The sequence below is a fragment of the Thermomyces lanuginosus genome, assembly GCF_041956635.1.
Source record: "Thermomyces lanuginosus strain ATCC 200065 unplaced genomic scaffold VTN49scaffold_7, whole genome shotgun sequence".
Classification (NCBI taxonomy): Eukaryota; Fungi; Ascomycota; class Eurotiomycetes; order Eurotiales; family Trichocomaceae; genus Thermomyces; species Thermomyces lanuginosus.
Window position 1 is genome coordinate 1,150,493 of NW_027192341.1, and position 24,688 is coordinate 1,175,180.

A 24,688-nucleotide genomic window follows, 5' to 3' on the forward strand; every position below is an offset into this window, starting at 1 on the left:
AAAAAAAAAAAAAAAAACTCAAACATTAACGGCAAATCCAGATCAGCAACTGGTTTATCAACGCGCGGCGTCGACAACTCCCTGCACTGCGAAACCAGCTTCGCAACCAAAATGGCGGCGATTCCAACCAAAGGACGTCAACACCGGGGAGTGACGGAGAGCGCAGTCCTACGTCGACATCCACACCACCAATCCAGCCACAGCGATGATCTCGCAGAACGACTTTTTTTTTTTTTTTTTTCTTCCGTTATATGATGAGTGCGGTCTTTTCCTTCGTTCTTGGTCCATATACACGAAGAGGACCTTTGTATCATATCCCTTACTAATCTTTCCTTGGTGTTCCGGTGAACTGGCCTGTCAGAGATGTTTGAGAGATACCCGATGTTACTGAAGTCTTTGTTTTGTGTTTACTGCCCCTGGTGAGTTTTTGTTCTGTCTGGTTTTGGGGGCCATGAGGTCAAAGAGGGTGCATTTGATGCATTTCTGCCAAATCAAGCATTACAGTGCCTGGTCTGACTCTGTATGAGTTACCATCTGTTGGTGTCGTTTGGCCATTGCGTGGTTCCTTCGCATATGAGTGGCGTTTGATCCTGTCTTCATGTTGCCTGTATTTGTTGAGATTTACCTATCCATGAATCATGAACTTCTACTGTACTGGTTATGAATGAAGTTCGTTCACACTATTTACTACATCATCATCTAGGGCTCTTCCCCCAAGGGTACAAAAGCTTGACTAAACTCCTTCCGGCAAAAGTTCCTTGTTTTTTCCTTGCCTTCCTTTTTGCCCAGACTACCTCCCCCCAAAAAGTTAATCGGCGCGCTAACATGAAGATCAAACATTGGCATTGGTAGCTTATTCGATCGTTTTTCGATATGAGGCTTTCGGTAGCTTGGGGCACATTTTCCTTTTTTTTTTTCCTTTTTTTGTCTTGCATGATTCTATCAAGGTTCCATCATTTCCATGAAAGTTTCCCGTTGACGGCATGTTGATCCGAGCTCGATACTACCTAGCCATTAAAACCGCTAACTAGGGCTTGGTAAGGTTCGCAGCTATTGTTTCTAACTACGGAGTACTTACTTTGGTTACCTCCGTGCATTCCTTTCTCCAGCCGCAGGAAAGGGAGGGGGGGGAGGAAGGAAGGTGTGATGGATCTTTGTCGATCATTATTTATCATGAGGAAGGCAAGGTTCTAGCCAGCCTGCCTGCCAAGTCTGCCCGCTTCGTAGCATCGTAGTATATACTCGTCATGAGAACGTGGATCTAATTCTTATCACAAAAGTTGCCCTTCGGTACTACTTACCGTGCTTATTATTATGTACGATCGGTCAGCTGGAACGCGCAACCCGGCACGCAATCACAGGAAGCAGCATGAGGCGTGCATTATTATCCCATTCACAGCGGCTAACTCGGCATATAGACTACATAGGTAGTTAGATACTCTATTTGAGTTCATTTTTTTCTTCTTATCGCTCACGTCTCACCGGGTGGTGGTTGCTCGTCATCGGGACGGCGTATATATCCGCAATGCATGTTCTGCACAAGCAGCGAGGCTAGTACTTTATCAGGCAGGGCAATAAATAACCCAACTCCCCGCCCTCTTTTTAAGGCTGGCTGCGTGGGCTACTTACTCTACTTTTTTTTTTTTTTTGGGTCTGTCTTGTCTTGTCTGACTGGAAAACAAGGTTGATTCACTTCCGAGCCCATATTGGAGTAGCCGGTGAGACAAAGCCAGATTTCGGGAAGGGATTCCGGTCCTGTAGCCTAATGCTACCCTGATCTCATTAGACGGATCAACAGAGTTTGATTAAAGGTTGGGGTAACCTATGTGGCGTTTTGGGGGCTTAAGTTGATGTACTCTATATTATTCATGATGGAAATTGGGGGAGCTTGCACGACGGGGTTGGGCTCATTTCGAGTTCACACCAAGGTGTGACTATGTCGGTGATGGGATTCAGCTGCAGAAAACAAGGGGTGGCGGATATGAGCACTTTTGTCCGGATGGATCGACCACTCGGGTATTATCATGGTCTGATATTGTAAAAATCATGCAGTGATGCTCGCTGTATACATTCTATCGACGTCCCACACAAATACCTACAGAATTAAAACCCCCCATGCCTATGTATAGCTTTTCAATATGAAGACAACAACGAAACACGCCATGCTATGCCATAGTACAAAGTGTGATTGATAATTCGGCGGAATGGTGACCGAGGAAATGAATTTCACCACGTTTCCTATGTTTTTGTTAGCATGAGCATCAAAGGCAACTCGGAAGGATTACGTACCGCAATGTATTGACCAGCTTTCTTCTTCCGATCCCAAAACTCGATGGCCTCTTCGCGGTTGAGGTTGCCCTTGGCCATCGCCACGTCGACGAGCGCCTGCTCGACGCCCTCGCCCATGCCCTTGCTGCTGCCACACACGAAGATGCGTCCGTCGAGCGCGTTGATGACGAACCACACCAGATCGGCCTGCCGGCGGACTTCTTCCTGAACGTACCGGCTCTCGCCGCGCCGGCTCTGGACCACCTTTTTCACTTTATCCTCGTGCACGCCCCATTCACCGCTGTACAGCTCGTCCAGCAGCGAGTCGCGGATCCCCTGCAGGACCCAGACCTTGTTCGCGCAGTTGGCGGACCGCAGCCGTCGTTGCACGAACCCGCGGAACGGCGCGATCCCGACGCCGGCGCCGATAAGGAGCATGGGCCCGTCCGACGCGTATTCGCGCGCCAGCGGGTTCGCCATCAACCCACGGAACATCGGCACGTGCAGGTCAAGCGAACGCGGGTTGGCGCCTTTCTGCTCGGCTTCGATCGCCTTGAGGGCGAGGCGCTCCAGGAAGCCCGAGCCAACTCCTTTCCGAATCGGCCGCTTCCAGTCCTTGGTCTCGTGGACCGTTACCGCGAATTCAATCAGCCGGCGGCACTCCTCTCCGAGTTTTGTACAGGAGATGGTGGGGTCCTGAGACAAGGAGTAAAAGCGCGGCATCAGCGGGCCCAGCACGGACAGCAGGTAGTCAAGAGGCGGCTGGCTCGACGGGAACGCATGCAAGAGCTGTTCGATCGTAATGTGGGCACCAGTCCGCAGGTCGCAGAACGCACCCTGGCCCTGCGCGGCGCAGAGGTACATGAGAATCTTCTTTTCGTTGGGTTCCGACGCGTATTCGGCCAGCACCCGCAAGAGCTGCTTCGTCGGAGGATAGCTCTGCAGATCCGAGCACCATTGAAGCAGCTTTCTCCGTGTGCACACAAGTTGCCGCGGCTTCTCTTCACCCCAGATGGTCGGCCAGCGACCTCCAGTAGTGTTCACCATCACTTTCTTATCGCGGACGTGCTTGGGAACTCCGAGGCGGTCAAACACGCTCTCGACAATTTCATCGTCGTTGGCTGGGCACACGCCGATCGCACCACCAACAACAAAGTCTACGTTGCCACCTTCGGGCGGATAGTCTGTCACATCGACGTCGAAGTGGTACGTCCTCTTCTCGGCACCAGGCTTGGTGAGTTCGCGAGCGTGATGCAGCGGGGCACGGAAGACTTCGTATGGCGCATGCGGCTGGAGGAACTTGGGCGGGTGGTCTGCCGGGCCCAGGTCCGTGTCCAGCTGGTCCGCCGGAACCGGGCTGAACGATACCGTCTTTTCGGGCAAATCGACAACGTTTGTCAATTCAGTGTCCAGGGACAACCCTTGAATCTTCAGATTCAAGCTTTTGAACGCATCATTATCCGGCAGTTTAACAGGGTCTTTGACGACACTGGCTGGGGGCAGAGGCTGGGAGAGACAGCATCCGCCTCCGCAGCAGACCTTCTGCACCAATTCCGTGCCACCCTTTTCGCCGAGAATTCGCTGGACATCTTCTGCACTCTCTGACAAAAGAATGGTCGATGCCCGGCGTGGCCTAGCCGGCGCGTTCGACTCGGTCGGGAGCTCATCCACGGTGTCGGCAGACTGTTCCGTGATTGGCGTCGACGGAGTTTCTGACTCGCTCTCCGACGGGTCTGCAATGGACTGCGTCGAACGCGATGAGGCGGAGTCTAGGCTGCTGCTTGTCATTTGTCGCGCGTCGGCACTGAGGTGTGGCCGTGGTAGACTTTCGTGGGACTCCTCTCGGCTGGAGTTATCGGGCCGTGATGCGCCTGAGGCGGGAACCAGGATGCGAGGTCGATTGGGCAAAGTTGCCATGCTTCTGGAAGGGTGAATTGAGCCCACAGGGGCGTGAACTGTGGCAGAAAGAAGCCGGTTAGCAATGGTTTCTCCTGCTGTGCTCGGAATCAGAATCGGGGTGTGAAATTACGGCGCAGGATACAGGGTTCCGATATCGCCACCGCAGAGGTGCTGTTGCGGGGAACCTCAGATCCACAACAACGGAGGTTGTGCCGCGGAGCAATTGAGGAATGGAATTCAGCCAGACATACCCAGCGCACTCAATGCTATTGAACTCGACCCAGAATACCGTAGGAACGATGCCGACCGAGCAATCGGGTGGGTAGGAGAACCGAGGAAAAACGAGCGACGGATGGCGGCGAACACGGTGACTGGGTAGGACGACAGGATGGACAAATCATGTAGAACGGCCGCACAAAAGGCAGGATAGCTGGGAAATTTAATAGTTCCGGGAGTCTGGAAGCAACGGATCACGTTGTCCGGAGAAGAATGGACTGTGGGCAGACCACGAAAACGTCGAACCCGCGCGTGAAATCCCGGCAAAAAGAGAAGAGTCGGATTGAATAAGCTTTGTCGTTTAAATTTCCAGATTGTGTATTGTGACCGTATCAGTACCCGGATTACGGAATCCGGCGGCTGTCTGAGGTCGTAAACTGGCAATTCCGATCAGATAATTTTCCTGCCAGCGTGGTCTTTTCCTGCTGACATATTCACCCGAGGTCGCGTTATCACTGCGTCATGGGCCTCAGACCTTTAATTTATCATCGTCATCTGCTCCACAGATCAGGCCATATCGGCTGGCACCGGCCGACCAGCCGGTTGTGCACCTTGAAGACGGCGATCTGCATGGTTGAAAGATCCCAATCTTATGATGTGGGTGACCGGATGATCAGTAATGTCTGGACTTTGAACCGCCTGCTTGTCTGTGATTTCGAAGGATTCCAGCATCTCATGGACCATCAGGGACCGCGCTCGTTCATACACAGTAATTACCATACACGCCTTACCGGGTAACCGAAAGCGGTGGAGTGGGACTACCTGCACACCAATCTAATCAGATGGATCTGATAATCTGGGACCTGAACGAACAGCCCTGATACAGGAACGTACGGTAATTTTTGCGCCATAGGTTTCTCCACGGCGCAAAGACTCGGGAGAGCAAGCGGCAATGCAATGAGCTGCTGAGGTTCAGGGAGAACGAATTGCCATTGGAATCCGAACCGCTGTCTCGGCGGCGCGCACCATTCAGGGTCTCCCACAGAGCCAAGCCGGTGGCACAACAGCAACGAATCAGTGTCTCCATCCTGATGGATTCGCATCGATTTGGCAGATCCTTGCTCCAATCAGATGGGGATCGTCGATCAGATAATTCTCTGCATTTCCATGCTGTCTGGGGTTTGGGGATGATTCTGAAAGCTATGGAGGGAGCTTCATCCTTCAATCAGGACTACTGGTAAGAAGATAATCGTTGATGCACGACAAGAACACAATACTACTCTACATGCTTTGATTGCAACACCTGGCATCGCGTTGATAGATTCAGTCCATTGCTCTCAGGAACATAGACGTCACAGCAGATTCGTGATTACCATTCGCAATCCCGCGAGTCTTTTTGCTGATAAAATGACCAAATCCTCGTTCTGCGAGGGCTATCAATGCTGGATATCCAAACCGAAGCAAATGACAGTGTGCGGGTGCCGAACCTGTTAGACAGCGCTGGAATGACCATCTAGTTAGCCAGGATCCTCCAATTGATGGTATTGTTTGGACGGTTACCATGCAACGTGGAAGAAGGGATTTCACGCAATATTCTCGCATTCAAGCGTACCCCGTTGACAATGACGTTAGGGAAATTTTTTCCCATCTCGATATGCCGGCTGGTAACCGGACGAATGTCCTTTGGAATGGACGTTGACGATGCTCTCGTGACAAATTTTTGCCTGTCTACGAATCGCCCAGAATTAAACCAGAGGTCCTGATATTAGCATCCGCGCAAGGGTACAGCCCCAGACTGGATCAAAATTTCGAGACTCAGAGCAGTGCAGTCAGATTATTAATGCACCTCGCCCTCCGCGTCAATGTTTAAACTTGCGACATTTGGAGGGCAATAAAAATGTACTGTTACTGTATTTTCCGGGGCTGAATATACGTATTCTTTGATCTAGATCGCTAATATTACAAATTTACATGTCGTCGACCCTGTCCAGCAGGTACTGTTGACGATGTGTCGACGTCAGCACAAAGCGTCCTGTTTTACGATCGTTATGCGGCAGTTCGTCGGAGAGGATGTGCCTCAGTATTGCTGCGACGGGTTAGTAGCCGAGCGACAGGGGCCACATCCAGGGAGGAAACGTACAGCACATAGTCATCCAAACTGATCAGATCTGGTTCAGAGAAGATCAAATAGAAATACTTGAGCGTCTCTGCCAGCCAGAAACTCTCCATCTTGTCAATCATTCGCGAATTGGTAAAGCGGACGTCAGCAACACTGGCATGGGCAATCTTCGTCCGGCACATTTTATCAATGGCAGTAAACATCCGCCAGGCTGCGTCCTGCAGTGTTTTGTCTCCAGTAATCCGGTACATGATGAAGACGGACTCGATAGCTTCCGGACTGGAAAGAACAAATCAGTGACTTGAAAACGAGGAAAAGAGCAGACAGCGACACTCACCGGAGAATATATCGGCCATCAGGAACCGTTGTAACTCCAGGTGGCAGCGCCCGCGATTCGGCGATCTGTCGCGCGAATTCATCCGGATCCTCCACGTCGTCATCTTCGTCGTTAGCCCTGCGTACCGCAGCCAGCCATGCGTTCTCATCCCATGGACAAATTTCCATGTCGGCGCACGGAACCACATGAAAGATCTCCGGCATCAGGCCAGTCGGCGTCAAGTCATAGGCCCAGATGCAGCCATCGACCAGCTTACGGGCAATTGACAGTTCGTCTGGGCGGTCGAACATTTTCGCCGCAATGCCCACTGTTCCGCCCAGGAAACAAGTCAAGTGCTGTGCCTCTGGCTGGAACGATTGAAACCGCACATTACCGGCGAACAGAACGTCTTCCTCATTCTTGGTCATGGGACGGAAGAGGAGACGATCCTTGATCGCCTGCATGGCAGCCTCGTACATTCGCCGATACTGCTTTGTCGAGCCATTAAGAAGCAAATGCTCTTTAGGCAGATATTCGTACGTCGAATCCGCCATGCCGCCTACGGTGAAGCGTCTGTCCGTGAAGGTGAGCTTCTCGGCATTGACCGCCACAGGCCACAGGCCAGGAATGGCAGTCTGCATTTGCGCCTTCTCAAGATTATTTGTCACCCGCTGAATCGCGTCGAAATACTTGGGATCGCCCGTCAATTGGGTCAGTCGGGTGAACTCCAAAGACAAGGACCCGACTTCGGCCAACAACGTGGTGGATTGGGCTTTTTGCGGTTGTCCAGCAACGTACCTGCAGTTTCAGTCAGACCGGCCCATGACAATGTCTAATCTATGGTCTTACGCTCTCCAATCCCATCTTGCCATGTGCATCCTGTTCGGAGTGTCGAATGCGGCATACAGAAATTCGCCTATCTCCACAGCCTTTCTCAACAACACGGGATATTTCCCGTTTGTCAAGTCGTAGGCGGCTAATAGGCCTCCAAGATATCGGATAGTTGTCTCGAATACATTGATGTGCTTGGTCTCAGTCGTATGGAAATCGATCTGCTCGACCACTTCCAGCGCTTTTTCGAACTCGTCCGTCAATCCCATAATTAGCAACGAATCCAGACTGTCAACCAAAGTCGCTGCCCAGCCGCCAAAAGGATTGTCGTGTTTCCCAGTGATAGGAGTGACTTCATCTTTCCCCCAAGCGTGCTTCTTATAACCATTCCAGGCGTGCAAAAATGCCTCCTTTACTGCCTCCCGTCTTTCTAGCCGTCGAGACCTATCCACGGCGCGTTCTTCGGGAAAGTCATATTGAATTTTCGGTATCTTCTCTGCTGTGTCCGTCGGGATCGGAATATATGACTTCACAGGGTACTTCTCCGGTCGCTTTGTCCAATGTAGCTTTCCGTGAGGATCAAACAGGGGCTTCTGGACTTTATCGTTTGAGGGCGCAAGGGATCGAAGCGTGCTAGATGTGATGTAGATGAGTAAGGACAAAACTATGGCGGGAATCAAGACTTTCTTGTAGCGTAGGAGGCCCATGATGGTCGAAGTAGCGATCAACCTGAGCGGCGCTTAACCGGGTGGTCGATATGAATCGCGTCTGCTGATCATCGAGATCCTATCAATGGCGTGTCGAATAACTCGTTCGGATCAAGATCTAACGCCGAACTATACAATCTGCCGTTGCAATGGATGGGGGCATTCAACAAGAGACTTCCCGAATCGCTAAACGAACGTCGAACGACATCGGGTCGGAGAGATGGAGTTGAAGGATCTTCACGAGATCATGCCGCAAGCTGGGTCAGATCTTCTCGGCCTTTGAACGACCCAAGTTCTCTGTATCTGTATGTAAGGAGCAGACTAATAGTCCCTTGGGCCTTGATGCAATCGCACCAACAATCTTCTTGAGTTCGGCGATTTCCTTCGCAGGGATTTTGCCTCGAAACAACTGGAAATTAAGTGCTGTCTCTGAAAACTGGACGACATGAGTTCGTGGTTCATGCACCTATGCTGGGGATGTTCCTGTAGCTGGTACCGTATTGTACGACGGTGGAGCCATTAGTCTCACCACATGAAATATCATTGGCTAATTGCGACAGAAGTCAGCTATGATTGGATGAGCCTCGTGTTCATGGCTGGATTGAATCGATTATTTGGGTTTACTGACTTTATTCCGTAGTAACTACTTAACCTTAGCTTAGCCTACCTTGGTAATCTGTGATCCTTCATAATTGCAAGGACTTCAATTTCCTTCAAATTGCGAATTTGCATTTTGGAATTGCTCCCCGCGGTTTATGACTTGCAGATTCACCAGAAAATACGGTGTGTTCCAAAGGTCGAGCAACACCCGGACATGGAGCCAAGACTCTCGGCACACATTGAATGTCATGGCGTACTCCGTATTCATATCGTATTGACTTTACAGAGTTAAACCAAAATAGGAAAGCTTCTGTACCGCACTACTCCATACCAGCGTTACAACAACTCAAACAGAGAACTCCCCAACTCCCTGACAAGCACTACTGTATCTTCACGCTTCTACGTTTGGAGCTCGTGCTAAAGAATGGAGTCCGAGGTTCCCGTGCAGGTATCGGTGTGCCATGGCGATTATGAGGTGGCGACTGGCGCTCAGGTTGATCCCTTGGCCGCCGAGTCCCTGGCGACTCGCGGACCAACGCATTCTTGAGGTGCTCCGAGGTCCAGCTGCGCTGACTTCCTTGGGTGGCCACAGGAAGCCGCTGGTTTTGACCTTCCCGTAGGCCAAGATCTCGAGGCAGCGCTTGAAGGGCATGGGCAGGAGTTGAAAAATAAACAAATAACTCCCCGACGGGTCGCGGCACGAATCGGTGGACTACTTTCTCCTTGGCGCTGATGCTGCAACCCTTGTGATACCGGGTCGTAAGGCAGACCAGGCCCCCGTCAATCGTCAAGTTCCACCGGCCGCCGTCCGGGGTGCTTTTGTAGCGAATGCCGAGGGCTTCCGGGCCCCGCGCGGGCCATTCAGCGGCGGCTGGCTACAGGGCTTTGAAAAACGGCGAAGCATTGCTTGGCGCCGTAAGCATGAAGAGGTGGGAAGTGTGAAAATTGCCCGTGAGGAGATGGAGTCGATCCGGCAGACTCTGGCGGGTTATTCTCCAAAGGACATCTTCAATGCCGATGAAACGGGACTCTTCTGGAAGCTTGTTCCGGATCGCAGTTTGAGCACTTGCCCCCTGCCTGGCCGAAAGAAGGTGAAGCCCGATTAACATTCCATATATGCGCCAACATGGACGGCTCTGAGAAGCTCCCGCTTTGGATTATCGGGAGTGCCGCGGAACCACATGCTTTTCGCGCGGCCGGAGTGAACATAAATGCGTTGGGGGTGTTCTGGTGAAGCAACAAGAAAGCTTGGATGACCAGCGATTTGATGGACGATGGTTACGCTAGTTCGACCGCCAGATGTCTGGCCGCAGTGTCGTCCTTCTTGACAACTTCTCTGCCCACGAAACTGCCGTGAACAACATCAATACTTCCGGAAGGCCACTCCAGCACACACACGTCATTTTCCTTCCAAAAAACTCCACAAGTAAATACCAGCCGCTCGACCAGGGAGTGATCAGGACCTGGAAGGCTCGATGGCGAAGGCATTGGATCCGCTACATGTTACAGGAATTCGACAACAAGCGGGAAGCCCTGGAAACCATCAACGTTCTCAAAACAATGGAGCAGATGCGGGCCATCGGTGACACTATGGATTTCCAGGATTTTCTCGATCCGTCCGAGGAGAAAGTGAAAGATACTCAAAGAGCTTTGCCTATTCGAGGCCGGCTCGCGGAAGCCAGCTCACCTGAGATATTCCGATACGGATCCATCTTACCCGTTTGGCCCGAGTGCCTCGCTGCACTCACGACACTGTTCTCTCTTTGATACCGGACGATCCCGATGATGCGGTTTTTGAGTATCTCGCAGCCCATTTTATCTGCACAGGGACGAAATGTCTAGCGAGGAAGCACACGGCTCCTCGTATCGTCCTGATAACTATCATGCACGGCCGGTTCCTGATAAAGCAGATTTCCCAGTAGAATGGGACTACTAAAAGACGCTGGACTTCCAGATGTGTTTTGGGATGAACCGGCAAGAACACAAATCTGCAACCGAGTTACAGCACCTCATCGGGTGATGACACGTTGAGGAAATCATCGTATGCTGCTAATTGGTATTCATTGTTCCAACAGTGCCGTAAATCTACTGTAGTGATTCTGGGGGGAACTGTAAAGTGCCAACTACAAAAGTTGAAAGCAAACAGGAGATGGTCAAAATGTGTGCGGGGATTAAGCGCAAGCGCTCGCCTAATCTGCTAACATAATCAGTAGTTAGGACACTTTCTCCGAAGTAGTAGTTATTGAGCGTACAATTACGAGTAGTTAGTTATGAGTAGTTTTGGAAGTAGATTCCGCATAAAGACTAGTTAGTCTGTAGTTGACCTCTGTGCGAATATACTCCGAAGCTTGAATGGTTCTTTGGCATGATGCCTACAGCTTAGTGTTCAGGATTTGTGACACGAGACAGGCCATGGGTCAACATCGCAACCTCTTTTCATGACATTGGCTGCTAGATCTTTTGTTCAATACGTCTTCAGCTTGACAAAGTCATTTCTGCTACCAAAGCTCTCTGAGGCCCCTCTGGTAACGAAATCAAACGTTCCAATGAGACAATGTTGCTACTCATTCATCCAGTAAAACCAATACTCTCAACATAGCTGCACACTACCGAGTAGAGTGTGTTACGACTGGAATTTAGACATCACTGATCCGGGTGCCTCATTGTCAACGAAGACTGCTTTCTTACGAGAACGCAACTCCGCACTTATTGTCCGCTCCGTTTAAAAGACGAAAGGCTCAGACGCGAATGGAAGATGCCAGTCACAGGGTAATTCTACCTGCCCGTCTCCGATTAAACAGCAGCTAAAGAGCTTCTTTTCAAGGGTGTTCTTTATTCCCGCCGGCCCAAATACCCCTAGCGGGCTCGGGCCGTTAATAGAACGGCTCCGAGCCGCATACGGCGACGAAGTCGTCCACGTCGGCCGCTGGGCTCTCGAGCATAAACTACTCCGCGATACGCCGTCCTGCCTACCCGCATCCGTGCCCGGCGCGTCATCCATCCCACGCTTCGTGCACTTCCTCACCGTCTCGCACTACCCGAAGCTGACTTTTGTCTACGCGTCTGAGGACATCTCCGAGGCGCATCCCGCGACCACCGCGTCGGGCATGGTCATGCGCGCCATGTCCAATGCCGCTGCCAGCGAGCTCTTCAAGCATCTGGTCCGCGCCTGCGAGCCGATCTGGTGCCACCGGCACACCCACGCCGTTATGACCGGCCAGGTGTTCGACGTAGGCGACTTCCGCGTCCGGATCGGCGAGGTGCGGCAGACAATCCCCGTGGCGCGTCAGCGCGGCGCGGTCGTTGAGATTGAATGGCGGGGTCCATCCCTCATTACCTCCCCCGCGTCAGCTGCATACGTCGACCCGGACCAGGAACTGCCGTATATCCCCACCCATGCAGAGATCCAGTCCGAGCAAACCCTCACCGCGCATATGATCCGCCAGTTCTGGTCACGCCTCGGCCTTGGTGTCGTTACAGCAGAGCAACAAAGTGGCAGTGGAGGTGCTAGTAGTAGTACAGGTATCCGCGAATCCATGCTCGTACCGGACCTTGGCCGCGAACTCAATCTACGTCTTGAGCAGCGGAGACAGTCCGGCTGGCAGGAACGTGAGGCGCGGCGGCGAAAGAAACGACAAGAATCTATCGCATTATTAAATAGTTGGGGAGGAGGGGGGGGAGCAGCGAGTGGAGGGGTTCCTGCCGATGTTGCCGACGAGGACGTTGATGCCATCGGGCCGGATTTGGCGCGGCAGTATATGGAGATTTTTAGATTTACTCGATGATAGACAGAATGTGGCTGTGTAATGATTTATCACTGGCGTTGGGGGATCTCTCGCTACTAGGATACCAATCATGAATGGACTGATAAATGCCGCGGATATATGTATGGAATAATTGCGAGCAAGGGACGATAGGGCTATCATTCCAATGTGAACTGGCGTTGTGATCCTGACCTCCACCTCATCTTTGACACACTTTCATCGACAAGAAAACAACGAAGTTGACAAAAACACACAAAAACAATCCGAGTGGACACAAAATCAAAATCAACAACAACGGCCTGAACACCTGTCCCGAACATTCGCATTGAGGAGGATCACGGCCCGTCCTCTGATTTTGCCCGCCCCAGCGTGCGAGTCAAACCAAGAACGAAAGACCATGGAATGCCTCCCCTCCTTTTTTTTTCTTTTAATATCTTACTTCTGCATCATGAGTTGAACGAATTCGTTATCTAAACAAGAGCGGCGTTAGGTCCATCCGAGAAAGTTCACAGTGGAAGAAGAGCTTACAGTCGATCCGGCCGTCACCGTCCTGGTCCGCCTCTCGGATCATCTCGTCCACCTCATCATCAGTGAGCTTCTCGCCAATGGAGGTCATGACATGGCGCAGCTCGGCCGCAGAGATGAAGCCGTTGTTGTCACGGTCAAACACCTTGAACGCCTCACGGATCTCCTCCTCCGAGTCGGTGTCCTTCATCTTGCGGGCCATCATGGTCAGGAACTCTGAGGGCTAGTTAGCATGTTTTTCCCCTGCCGAAGAGAGAATACAGGGCTGCGTACCAGGGAAGTCGATCGTGCCGTTGCTGTCGGCATCCACCTCGTTAATCATGTCCTGGAGTTCCGACTCTGACGGGTTTTGGCCGAGAGAGCGCATGACGGTGCCGAGCTCCTTCGTGGTGATTTGGCCTGTCGCCCCCCTGAGGTCAGTGAATTGATCGGGCTGCCTCCTGCAATTGCCTTACCATCGCCATCTTTGTCCTGTATCCGGCCACGTGGTTAGCTCGAGGAAGTAACTCTTATTCCCGGACTGCACTTACAAAAAGAGAGAACGCCTCCTTGTACTCGGAAACTTGCTCCTCAGTCAACGACTCAGCCTGCAAACGGGATGGGCGTCAGCAGTGTTCAGCCCCGCGGAGTGGGGGAAGCTGGGAAAGGGAACTTCCCAACTCGGTCCGGGGAAACGCACCATGGTGACGGATTGAGAATGAAAGACAGAATCCAAGGACAAGAATCAGAGAATGAAAGGGCAGATCAGCACACAAATGGACGACACAGGAGATGTAGTAGCAACACGGGGGAGATCAACAACGGGAGATGTTGAGGCAAAAAGACGGTGGAGAGACGCGGCGTGGAGAGTGATTGGAGGAGGGGATTGATGCCTCAGATTCCAGGCACAATTAGAGTTTGGCCCTATTGATGCCAGCAACCGTCTCGGATATCCTTATGGAAATGTTTTTCGGTGAAAATGAGGCAGAAAGATTCGAGATCTAGACTGGGCGAGGCTGGAAATTAGCCCGGTGTTTCTGCCTCGTTGCTAACAATGTTTCGCGATGGGCCCGGATCGCTGGCTTTAGAGAACACTTGTACTTCTATCTACAGCACTAGTTGACGCCCTGTATGTGCCAGGCAATCTACCCGTAGACAATCCAGACTCCGAATGCCACTCTTCAGACCCCAATAATCAATTCCCTCTCGATTCTGGTTAATATTGTGGCCATCATTGTAATAACTTTCTTGAGGAGCTGAAGTACGTTGAGCTGGGCGCCCTACACGTGTTGTATCTCGAGCCATATATAGCATCGTTCAAACTGTATCATGATACTGCAACTGCGGATCCGACATTCGGAGGCTCAGATGCTGACCAGTGTCCACTCTCCTCTCAACTCCTGACGATCAAGCCGAGTAACGACCTGAAGAAGAATCGATTCATGTCGATGGAGCCTCGACCTCAACGCCGGTAACAATGACGCTAAACCAAAAACGGAATAAGCAGTCCCGTCACAAGCATGCCAGCAAGGCTCCAAGGAGGCATCAACAAACCTCGGTGCTGTGTATCCGCAGCTTTCATGAGCCTCCCGGTGCCCTTCCCTCGGCGGTCTTTCGGAAAGTCGGAGTCGCTCGAATTACCAGGCAGACAAAGTTTCACAGCCGGATGATGCGGTGATTACGCTCCGCCTGGCAGACAGCAAGTCCATACTAGTAGCTCTGCCTCCATGTGGCGCGATCGAACGAATTTGTACGCATTTCTCGACTTCTACCACGACACAGAAGGTCGGAGCTAAGGACATGATACTAGGTATATTTCCTACCGGCAATCGTTCGCCCACCATCCGACGAAGAAGCCGCGATATTTTGGATCAGGTGGCCCCCATGGTTCGGCACTCTCGGAGGAGCGCCGGGGGCTGATCGCCGGCGCGGATGGCGGCGGTTTCGAAGATGACGGCGACGCCGTCATTGAGATGGACTTGCTGCCGCCGCGCTGGGTAGACGTGCAGGAGGAAGTCACTGAGACGCTGGCCGAGATTGCACAAAAAGCTAGCCGGCTCGAAAAGCTGCATCAGAAGCATGTTTTGCCGGGGTTCGGCGACGAGGCAGCCCGCCGCGAAGATGAGCGGATGATTGAGCAGTTGACGACGGATATTACGCGCGGGTTCCATTCGTGCCAGGACGCAATCCGCAAGATTGACAGCATGGTCCGGGAGGCCAAGCAGTTAGGCAATGTGAGCAAAAGCGACGAGACCATGGCGCGAAATATCCAGATCTCGCTTGCGGCGAGGGTGCAGGAGGCTAGTGCACGGTTTCGGAAAAAGCAGAGCACGTATCTTAAAAGTACGCTGTTTCTACCTTCCTTGCGGCAAGAATTCGTCTAATGCGTTACTAGAACTCCGAGAGCTCGAGGGCCTCTCTTCGCCTTTTGAGCGGTCCGCAACTCCCGTCACCCAGAACCCCTACACGGATCCTTCTCTAATGGAGTCCGACGCCGACAAGTCCTTTTCCCAATCTACCATCCAACAAACCAACCAGAAACTCCTCACTACGAACGACGCCGCAATCCTGCAACGCGAACGCGAAATCAATGACATTGCAAAGGGCATCATCGAGCTCTCCGATATCTTCCGCGAACTGCAGACCATGATCATCGACCAGGGCACAATGCTTGATCGAATCGACTACAATGTCGAGCGCATGGCCACGGACGTCAAGGCTGCTGATGCTGAGCTCAAGGTGGTGCGTAAATCCGTCCTTCCTTCCCGGATTTCCAGCCTGCTGACAATTTGCTAGGCGACAAACTACCAACGAAGAACAACAAAACGTAAAATCATTATCCTTCTTCTTCTCATCATCTTCGGGTTAATCGTCCTCCTCATCTTGAAACCGAAACGACATTCCTCTTCACAACCAGCTCCAGCCCCGGCCCCGGCTCCTGAGCCAGGGCCAAAGCCACCGGAAGTCGACGCGGCCCCTCCTGCTTCGAATCGACAATTTCGTCGACGGCGGAGAGGGCTCTCATCCACACTATCATCATCAACGGGGAGATCAACGGTACTCCGGTCCTTGGAAGGGATCGAGTTATGGGATGATCACAGGATACGGCTGCGATAGTCCCTCTTTTCCTTTTTGTTTTTGTTTCCCCTAATCCCCTTGGCTTGGTTGTTTCTTTTCGTGTACATACTTTCAATTGATGACGCATTTTTTGTCCCTTGGAAAGTGGGTGAAATTGTCCATTCCTTCCATGACCTTAAGAATCCTGACCAGATACGATTGTAGTCGACGTCGACATCATCGGTGCATGCTGATACATGAAGAAAGAAAATCATGATCTGATACGCAGATAAAAACACTCCGTACTCGTACAAGGATTCCCGTGCATTACATATCCGAATCAGACTGTTCCAGAATATTATAAGAGGAACTCAAAACATGGGCGATGGGATACGATGGGTCACTCCCCCTCCTGCTTCAGCAGCTCGGCCACATCCGCGTCCAGCTCACCGGTGGCGTACTGCGCATACTCCTCGTCGCCATGCGCGACTTTGCGTCTCTTTGCGGACCCGCCAGCGACGCCGTTCGATGGTGCGTTATCAGCGGCTGGTGGAGGTGACGCCAGCGTCGTCGAGAGACCCGGTAACCCGCCGCCCTCGAGAACCGGCGAGTCCGGTTCAAGTGAGAACGGCTGCGGCTGGGATTGCGGAGCTGGAGCGGGAGCGGTCTCCGGCGGAGCTGACGCGGGCATGCTCGCTGGCTCAGCCTTGGGAGACCCCACCGGCGTGAGTGACTCTACAGGCGGCGGTGTCAAGGCTTCGACCTGCGGCCGGCTTGCCTCAGCGCCCTCGGCTTGTGCGTTGTACTGCGAGTCTTCCGCGGCCAAACCTTGCATGATGGCAAACTCGACGTCACGCTTCTTGGTCTCGGTTTCCACCTTTCGTTCGGCGAGCTGCGCGACAAGCGAACGTTCCTTGTCCAGCGCGGCGCGATTGTCATTGAGCATTTTCTCCAAAGCATCAACGAGGGCCTGCCGCGATTTGATGACTTCGGACACTGAATTCTCCGCATTGGCCAGCGACTTGAGCAGCTGGGTCAGACGCGCAGCATGCACTGGAGGTGTAGGAGCGGGCGTGTTTGGATCGTTCATTCGATCGTACTCTGCATTCGCCGTCGTCACGGCCGTGGTCGACGACACCGAGGCCTTGGTGAGAGCCGTTTGGAGAGGCACGAGCGGCTGTAGCTCTGTCGGTACCGTCCCGGATGAGCCGGAGAACAGCGAACCTCCTAACAGCGGCTTTTTCCCTGAAGATCTGTTTTTGTCCAGCTCTATAGCGCATTAGCCAGCACCTCGGTATATCCAGGCAAAGCTCACATACCCTCGATCCGAGCTTCAATAACTCTCTGAATCGGTTGTTCGAAAATCATTCGCTGTCGCCATACTTCTACGACCCGTCGTAGCTTTTGTTGGATTTCATTCGATGCTCCTTTGTATGCGATGGCCATTGCTTCTGCAATTATCTGCTTCTCTTAGCAACCAGCGACCTAAGCTCGCTCTGGGATCGGATCCATACCGGAGAGAACGCGTTTAGGAAATCATCTTTTCGTCGCGCTTTGGATTGCTGCGCGACCTCTGGATGTCACGTCAGCTATTCATCCAACCTTATACTCATCCGGTCCGCATCATACCATTTGCGAGGTAGATCAGGTTGAGCCTCTTGTTCGAGGGCGATTCGCGCAGCTTCTCAAACCACAACTGCACTGTCCGTTCCGCATGGCGCCTACAATGAGAGGGCAAACATTAGAACACGCTTTCAGTCCTGCCAGTTCCAGACTCACCGGTGGAACATGACCCATTGCGCCACGGTCACAATGCCCTCTTGGGTTTCGTTGAGCGCGGACAGCTTCGCGCGTACCGCATCAGCCGTATACGCCATAGTTGATGAGGATCAACCAGCAATTGCGCTGGCTCTACGAGTGATGAATTTGCGCGATTCTGGGAGCCCTCGTCACGTTCAGTATGATTGCTCGATTCAACAATGTGGATTGAAATGGCTACGGAGTACGGAGTAATCTGGCTGCAAAATAAAGCAGTCTGAGAGACCTGAGAGTTGAAACGGAGTTAACACACTCACCGCCCAGGTATGAACGGGTGACACTGTATTTCAAATTACCGTTAATTTCAGCAATGTGTGGAGGTCGCCGTACTGTAGCTCAATCATATCCAATAAATTAAGCTTCTATTTTTGTACTTACAAAGGCTACTACGACTCTACGAATAAATGCTGCAAGCCTACAGAGATTCTCCGTACGAGTACGGAGTATTCCAAACTCGCTTTCTCAGAAAGGTGGCAGCTTAAGCTTCTCGCAGTTTGGGTGAGCAATTGCGCGAGCGCTAGTAATTTTGATTGTAATTTTATCACAAATTCAAGTTTTCGTAATATAATTGAAATTTCATTACACAGTCCAGACTGCCCTCCTGGCCCAGGTATCATCACTTGAACACGGAACAGTGATGCCAGCTGTTTGCAGTTCATAACTTGAACTTCAACATCCAACTCTAGATCTCCCCTGAATTCCTCATCAGTCACGATGGCTGACCGTTTTCCCTCCCTGGAGGAGTTCTCGGGTGGTCAGTCCACACATTCAGCAACAAGGAGACAACAGGCAACGTGCTAATCAATCCCGCAGGCCAAACGGAGGTGGTCGAGGCCGCCCCCGACGGTGAAGATTTCCTTGCCCGTGAGCGTGCCGCTCTCGGGGACGATGCCGATCAATTCATCACACCTAACGACCGTGCCGTGACGGCGGAAGACGCCGGAGATGACCTGCTCGGAGCCAAGGATAGTGGCCTGGAGCAACGCGAGGCGGCCGACGAGGTCTCTGGCTTTGAGAAGTCGTTTCCCGCGATTGATGCTGAGAACGAGGTACATGCGTTTTGATTCTATCCTGCGGTGAGAAATGATTGCTAAATAATTATGTGTTGAAACGAACAGCGAGTTGGCCCTGGTGGCACTGTGACTGGCGCCGCATCGCCGTTTCCTTCCACGTCCGGCTACACGGGCTACCAGGAACCAGAGGAGGAACCCGAGGTGATTCGGTATGTTTATTTGCATTTTGGAATGACAATCCGGTTCATCCCTGCTGACACAATCGTTATCAACAGAGAATGGAGAGCGCGAAGAGACGCCGACCTTGCTCGCCGCGCGGAAGCCTCGGCAGAGAAGAAAGCTGCGACGATTAAGAAGGCTCAACAAGACATTGACGACTTTTACGAGTCCTACGGCAACCGCGCTGACAAGCTGCGTGCCCAGACTCGTGCCGAAGCAGAGGAGTTCCTTGCAAAGCGCGAGGACACCGCCGTCGGCGGCACTAGCTGGGAGCGCATCGCTAAGCTCGTCGATGTCTCTGGCAAAGGGATCAAGGGCGGCGCAAGTGGTTCTGGCAAGGAGCGGTTCCGTCAGCTGTTGCTGGATCTGCGCAAGGATGAGAATGCTCCAGGAGCGAGTGGCATTTAATTCTATCAGCCCGTTCGGTCCATGACTCAATACATTTACGAGGATGGCTGAATTGGGCCTTGATGGTTGATATCGGCTGTCCTCGATGAGTTTAGGGGTCCGGATTCACGACTGCATTGATTATAGCTTTGTCCGTGGATAAGGGGAGTTTCCAGCTTTTACTTAGTATCTACTTTCTAGGGCCGTCGTTCTTCCTTGTGTTTGTATGTGCTGGTTATTTATATAGGTCAAACCTTCTTTAGTTTCATGAGGTTAATCGCTGGTAGGCAATACGACGGGATTGTACAAACTCGAGACTAGAGAAATTGAACATTATGCTCCAAGTAGAAAAAGCCAACCACGCCATACATGCTTTTTCTCGAGACTGACTGTCTCGATGAAATGCTTACGAAAAGAATCATAGTCATTAATCAGCCGGCTCACCCACGTCCTCCGTAGTGACCTCCTGCGCAACCTCCTGCTTCTCCTTCCTCCCCTCCGCCTCAAGCTCCTCCAATTTCTTCTTCCCTTCCTCCGTCGTAGCATCAACGATACCCTCCTCGAGACTGAGCATGCCACCCTGGCTCAGCTTCTCAACCACGTCCTCCGCCTCCGGCACACTCATCTTGCCCAGGACTTTATTCACCTCATCCAGCGACTCGGACTCCAGCGCACGCTGCAGGTCCGGTGGGAAGGAGTCGAAGATCTTGCGTGCTTCGATTTCCTCCTCGATCGTGCTGTCCTTTGGCGGGATGCGGATGTTGATCTTGGTGTTGGGGTCGACGGCATGCAGCTGGATCTGCTCGACGCCCGCCTCGTTCTCCGAGCCGCGGTTCTTGGCGAGTTCTGCAGCGCGCGTCTTGATCTTGTTGTAGGTCTCGTTGACGTCGTTGCGGAAAAGCGTTGCTGCTTGGTGGTCCTTGGTAGTAATGCTGCTTGTCGTTAGCTAATGTTTTGATACCAGTGCCAGGATATGCTTACCGTTTGAAGAAGAGGTTGATTCCGTCCCGTCCCAGAGACCGGCAGTATTGGATCAGCAGACCCTGGTGCACGCATTGGCGTGCATAATCGTCCTTGCCCTCCATTTGGGCGTTGAACGCCTCGACAAGAAGCCCGTCCGTCTCCCTCTCTGACATCAACTCCGGGTGCTCCGAGATAAATTGTAGACATGCGCGGTAGTCGCCGATCTTAATCTTTGCAAACTCCTTTGCCACGTCGCTAGCCTTGACATCCGCGTCGTCATCATCGTCATCTTGGCCCTGTGAGCCTTCTTGGGCTCTCTTCACAGCCTCCGGGTTCAGCAACTCGACCGACTCCGTTTTCTGCTTGCCCTTGCCCTTGTCCGACGGCTTAGACTTGTTGACAAACGAGCTGTCGAACCCGGTGTGGATGTCGTCACTGGTGATCTTACTCTTCTCCTCGCGCTCCAGCTCCGCCAGCTTCTTCAGCAGTTCCTCCTGCAATCCGTTCACCTTGTTCTTGTGGCCCTGCACGCCCTCAATGTATGCACGGTACTTGTCCTCCGCCTTCTTTTCCTCCACCTCCTTCTTCACCTGGTCGACCAGCGAGCTCATCATCTGCGAGTACTTGGGCTGCTCCTTCACATTGCTGTGCACGCCCGCAGGGGCCTCTGGCGGCTGGTCCGTCGACGGGTCGCTGGCAATCTCCATCACCACCTGAAACACCACCTCTTCGACGCTCCGGCCTGAGCCCTCGTTTTCATTGAGGGCGTTGAGCAGTTTGTCGATCCGCTCGAGCAAGCCGTCATTAATTATGCGTTCATACTTGAGCGTTTGAATCTCCTGGCGCCGCTGCGCACGTTGTTGATGGATTTGGTTCTGTTTTGCGCGGATAAAGGAACGTTTGTCGACGTTAGGGTGCACCTCGATGTCCGAGTCATCGGACAGCTCGAGGGCATCCCACTTGCTGTAGTTTATGACCATTGTTCCGCGGTCACTTGTAGAGTACAGGGATGGAGGGGCGAGTCTTATCGGAGTGGGCGGGGCGAGGGTTCGAAGCGGTCGTGAGGCGTGTGGGAATAGAGACAGGGTATCGGTGCTTAATATTTTAGTGGCTTCAGATGGCGCATACTATGAACTATCCTGGCGTCCGTCTACGAGGCCCAACTGGAGAATCCTCGCGATCCTCGATGAGCTTCCACCGGCTTCACTCTGCACTGTCTGCATGCCTTCCGGAAGCAGTAAGCGGTGTAGAATAGCAGAATGCTCCACTCGAGCGTCATTCACTCGCCGCAAATCGGCCATGCACGGCGCGATTCCGGCTCAAAATTTCCCTGCTGTCCTGCCGTGCAAATACTTATTACCTCAACGGTCGCAAAATCGAATTCGAACCGTCTTGCTTGTCGAGGACATGGCTGCCGCGACTCGATCCGCTCCGTGAGCGTGACTGGCCCGGCGCTTGAATTCCCGCTGCCAGTGTCCCCAAATATAGTACTTCTTTTAATACATGCAGTCGCCGGCCATGCGTGGCTCCCGGCTGCTCATTGCCCTCAATGCCGGCGGTGGGATTGCTCGTCCAGGGCCGCGGCTGGGATTGCGGCCGATAGCAGAGAATTCGTGGTCTCGGAGTTTCCGAACGGTGCCGAATCGGGGTTCCAATGACTTTACGTCACTGGTGACGGCGTTTCCCTCGAAGTCGACATCCAGTGCCCTTGGCCTATACCGAAATAATCAAGCTCCGTCCGTCCTGTCGCAGATCCGATGGCTGTCTACAGGCCGGGATGCACAGACCGGCAAACAGCCCGCCGTGCCAACGGCCAATGCACGGACTGAGGAACCTAACAAAAATGAGACCGAAAACAACGAACCGGAGGAGGGTTTCCAGCTGACGGAGAGAGCGGCACAGGCGGCTCAGATCAATTTAAGTGCCAAACTGGGCCGCGACTCCAAGAAGAAGCCCGGCTGGAAAGAAATCTGGCGGTTGCTGCAGATCGCTAGGCCCGAGGCCAAATGGCTGAGCATTGCGTTCGTCTGCCTCCTGATCTCGTCCGGGATTACCATGTCGATTCCAATGTCGATCGGGAAGATCTTGGATATCGCGACTAAAGGAGACTCGACCGAGGAAGTGTTTGGTCTGAGCGTCCCCATGTTCTATGCCGCTCTCGCTGGGGTCTTGATCGTCGGTGCAGCAGCCAACTACTCCCGAATCATCATCCTTCGTCTTGTCGGTGAGCGGGTCGTGGCCAGACAGCGGTCGAAGCTCTTCCGGAGAACTTTCATCCAGGACGCCGAGTTCTTCGATGCCAATCGCGTCGGCGATCTCATCTCACGGCTGAGTTCTGACACGCTCATCGTGGCAAAGAGCATCACGCAGAACCTGTCAGACGGCCTGCGTGCATTCGTCAGCGGCGCTGCCGGATTTTGCGCCATGGCCTACGTGAGCTTGAAGCTGTCGAGTGTCTTGGCGATCCTGCTTCCTCCAGTCGGTCTGGCGGCGTTCTTCTACGGCCGCGCCATCCGCAACCTGAGTCGGCAAATCCAGAAGAACCTTGGTACTCTGACCAAGATCGCCGAGGAGCGTCTAGGCAATGTCAAGACAAGTCAGGCGTTTGCCGGGGAGATTCAGGAAGTGCATCGCTACAACACTCAGGTGAAGAAGATCTTCAGCCTGGGTAAGAGGGAAGCTCTCATCAGCGCGTCGTTCTTTAGCTCCGTAAGTTCACATCCTCAATACTGTGACCGATTTTTCTGACGAGATAGACTGGCTTGATGGGTAACATGACCATCCTGGCTCTTCTCTATGTCGGTGGCGGTCTCGTGCAGTCCGGCGGCATCACGATTGGAGAGTTGACGTCCTTTTTGATGTACACTGCCTACGCGGGCTCAAGTCTTTTTGGCTTGTCCAGCTTCTACTCAGAGCTGATGAAGGGCGTCGGTGCAGCTAGCCGACTGTTCGAACTGCAGGATCGAGACCCCAAGATCTCGCCAACGAAGGGAGACAAAGTGGTTTCTGCTCGCGGCCCGATCCGGTTCGAGAATGTGTCCTTTAGCTACCCTACTCGCCCAGCGGTGACCATCTTCAAGGACCTCAACTTTGAAATCCCCCAGGGAGCGAACGTGGCTATTGTCGGACCCTCTGGCGGTGGCAAGTCCACCATTGCGTCTCTGCTGCTCCGATTTTACAGCCCGACTCAGGGTCGAGTCCTGATCAACGGCAAGGACGTTGCCGAAATGAACGCCAAGTCGCTGCGTCGTAGGATCGGCATCGTGTCGCAGGAGCCGGTACTATTCTCGGGTACGATCGCCGAGAACATTGCCTACGGCAAGCCCGAAGCTACTCGAGCAGAGATTGTCGCTGCTGCCCGCAAGGCAAACTGCCAGTTCATCAGCGACTTCCCCGACGGCCTGGACACGCATGTTGGTCCGCGTGGGGCGCAACTGTCGGGCGGTCAGAAACAACGAATTGCCATTGCCAGGGCGCTGATCAAGGACCCGGACATCCTCATCCTTGACGAGGCCACGTCGGCCCTAGACGCGGAGTCAGAGACGCTCGTCAACAGCGCGCTCGCCCAGCTGTTCCGCGGCAACAACACGACCATCAGCATCGCACACCGGCTGTCGACCATCAAGCGCTCTGACACGGTGATCGTGCTGGGCCCAGACGGCCGCGTCGCCGAGCAGGGCACGTACCAGGAGCTGAGCTCGCGTCCGGACGGCGCTTTCACAAAGCTGATGGAGTGGCAGATGAGCGGCGGCGATATTCCCTCGGCGCCCAATGACCACCACCGCATCAGCTACGAGGAGCAGCTCCGGGAATACGAAGACCAGCACGAGCATGAGCATGAGAATGAGCATGACAGCGAACATGAGGGCGAGCTGGAGCATGAGGATGCCGCCAAGGAGCGCCGGCAATGAGCGATATGTCACGATATTATATATAGTTGCATCTGGGGTGGTGGCTGAATCTGGTTATAGATTTCATAGACTCTCTTCTCTTTTTCGTTATACCCG

The 24,688-nt window shown here is 53.0% G+C and overlaps 14 protein-coding genes across 14 annotated transcripts in view; 8 read left to right on the plus strand and 6 right to left on the minus strand.

Annotated features, from left to right (window-relative positions):
* The window catches only part of VTN49DRAFT_7912 (uncharacterized protein), a gene marked incomplete at both ends in the record, with an annotated part of 1,494 nt that extends 1,285 nt beyond the window's left edge, over nt 1–209 (plus strand). Inside the window, one exon of the mRNA XM_069416234.1 lies at nt 42–209. Within this exon, the coding sequence (XP_069272273.1) occupies nt 42–209 (168 nt within the window). The remainder of the gene's footprint in view (nt 1–41) is intronic.
* Nucleotides 210–2,226: 2,017 nt separating this feature from the next.
* Nucleotides 2,227–4,185, minus strand: VTN49DRAFT_7913 (uncharacterized protein; the record flags this gene model as incomplete). The annotated part of the gene is made up of 2 exons (XM_069416235.1): nt 2,227–2,238; nt 2,290–4,185. 2 exons carry the CDS (start codon nt 4,183–4,185, stop codon nt 2,227–2,229), a joined length of 1,908 nt encoding a protein of 635 aa, XP_069272274.1.
* Nucleotides 4,186–4,912: 727 nt separating this feature from the next.
* VTN49DRAFT_7914 (uncharacterized protein) lies at nt 4,913–5,470 on the minus strand (the record flags this gene model as incomplete). The annotated part of the gene is made up of 3 exons (XM_069416236.1): nt 4,913–4,994; nt 5,175–5,205; nt 5,278–5,470. The coding sequence occupies 3 exons, from the start codon at nt 5,468–5,470 to the stop codon at nt 4,913–4,915; spliced, it is 306 nt and encodes a 101-aa protein (XP_069272275.1).
* A 959-nt stretch (nt 5,471–6,429) lies between these two features.
* Nucleotides 6,430–8,356, minus strand: VTN49DRAFT_7915 (uncharacterized protein; the record flags this gene model as incomplete). The annotated part of the gene is made up of 4 exons (XM_069416237.1): nt 6,430–6,469; nt 6,524–6,781; nt 6,840–7,616; nt 7,668–8,356. 4 exons carry the CDS (start codon nt 8,354–8,356, stop codon nt 6,430–6,432), a joined length of 1,764 nt encoding a protein of 587 aa, XP_069272276.1.
* A 1,024-nt stretch (nt 8,357–9,380) lies between these two features.
* VTN49DRAFT_7916 (uncharacterized protein) lies at nt 9,381–10,062 on the plus strand (the record flags this gene model as incomplete). Its single annotated transcript, XM_069416238.1, has 3 exons — nt 9,381–9,469; nt 9,521–9,663; nt 9,725–10,062. 3 exons carry the CDS (start codon nt 9,381–9,383, stop codon nt 10,060–10,062), a joined length of 570 nt encoding a protein of 189 aa, XP_069272277.1.
* A 193-nt stretch (nt 10,063–10,255) lies between these two features.
* VTN49DRAFT_7917 (uncharacterized protein) lies at nt 10,256–10,723 on the plus strand (the record flags this gene model as incomplete). The annotated part of the gene is made up of 1 exon (XM_069416239.1): nt 10,256–10,723. The coding sequence occupies one exon, from the start codon at nt 10,256–10,258 to the stop codon at nt 10,721–10,723; it is 468 nt and encodes a 155-aa protein (XP_069272278.1).
* A 988-nt stretch (nt 10,724–11,711) lies between these two features.
* VTN49DRAFT_7918 (uncharacterized protein) lies at nt 11,712–12,741 on the plus strand (the record flags this gene model as incomplete). Its single annotated transcript, XM_069416240.1, has 2 exons — nt 11,712–11,725; nt 11,781–12,741. 2 exons carry the CDS (start codon nt 11,712–11,714, stop codon nt 12,739–12,741), a joined length of 975 nt encoding a protein of 324 aa, XP_069272279.1.
* A 414-nt stretch (nt 12,742–13,155) lies between these two features.
* VTN49DRAFT_7919 (calmodulin) lies at nt 13,156–13,927 on the minus strand (the record flags this gene model as incomplete). The annotated part of the gene is made up of 6 exons (XM_069416241.1): nt 13,156–13,190; nt 13,249–13,461; nt 13,519–13,644; nt 13,701–13,716; nt 13,776–13,832; nt 13,925–13,927. 6 exons carry the CDS (start codon nt 13,925–13,927, stop codon nt 13,156–13,158), a joined length of 450 nt encoding a protein of 149 aa, XP_069272280.1.
* Nucleotides 13,928–14,951: 1,024 nt separating this feature from the next.
* VTN49DRAFT_7920 (uncharacterized protein) lies at nt 14,952–16,341 on the plus strand (the record flags this gene model as incomplete). Its single annotated transcript, XM_069416243.1, has 4 exons — nt 14,952–14,974; nt 15,035–15,567; nt 15,620–15,966; nt 16,021–16,341. The coding sequence occupies 4 exons, from the start codon at nt 14,952–14,954 to the stop codon at nt 16,339–16,341; spliced, it is 1,224 nt and encodes a 407-aa protein (XP_069272281.1).
* A 340-nt stretch (nt 16,342–16,681) lies between these two features.
* Nucleotides 16,682–18,158, minus strand: VTN49DRAFT_7921 (uncharacterized protein; the record flags this gene model as incomplete). Its single annotated transcript, XM_069416244.1, has 5 exons — nt 16,682–17,550; nt 17,601–17,742; nt 17,796–17,854; nt 17,911–18,002; nt 18,061–18,158. 5 exons carry the CDS (start codon nt 18,156–18,158, stop codon nt 16,682–16,684), a joined length of 1,260 nt encoding a protein of 419 aa, XP_069272282.1.
* A 655-nt stretch (nt 18,159–18,813) lies between these two features.
* VTN49DRAFT_7922 (uncharacterized protein) lies at nt 18,814–19,739 on the plus strand (the record flags this gene model as incomplete). The annotated part of the gene is made up of 4 exons (XM_069416245.1): nt 18,814–18,853; nt 18,913–19,148; nt 19,218–19,321; nt 19,388–19,739. 4 exons carry the CDS (start codon nt 18,814–18,816, stop codon nt 19,737–19,739), a joined length of 732 nt encoding a protein of 243 aa, XP_069272283.1.
* A 43-nt stretch (nt 19,740–19,782) lies between these two features.
* On the plus strand, nt 19,783–20,142 carry VTN49DRAFT_7923 (uncharacterized protein; the record flags this gene model as incomplete). The annotated part of the gene is made up of 3 exons (XM_069416246.1): nt 19,783–19,804; nt 19,866–19,952; nt 20,006–20,142. The coding sequence occupies 3 exons, from the start codon at nt 19,783–19,785 to the stop codon at nt 20,140–20,142; spliced, it is 246 nt and encodes an 81-aa protein (XP_069272284.1).
* Nucleotides 20,143–20,145: 3 nt separating this feature from the next.
* Nucleotides 20,146–21,661, minus strand: VTN49DRAFT_7924 (uncharacterized protein; the record flags this gene model as incomplete). The annotated part of the gene is made up of 2 exons (XM_069416247.1): nt 20,146–20,650; nt 20,700–21,661. 2 exons carry the CDS (start codon nt 21,659–21,661, stop codon nt 20,146–20,148), a joined length of 1,467 nt encoding a protein of 488 aa, XP_069272285.1.
* A 538-nt stretch (nt 21,662–22,199) lies between these two features.
* Nucleotides 22,200–24,592, plus strand: VTN49DRAFT_7925 (uncharacterized protein; the record flags this gene model as incomplete). The annotated part of the gene is made up of 2 exons (XM_069416248.1): nt 22,200–23,390; nt 23,438–24,592. The coding sequence occupies 2 exons, from the start codon at nt 22,200–22,202 to the stop codon at nt 24,590–24,592; spliced, it is 2,346 nt and encodes a 781-aa protein (XP_069272286.1).
* Between the last annotated feature and the right edge of the window lie 96 nt (nt 24,593–24,688).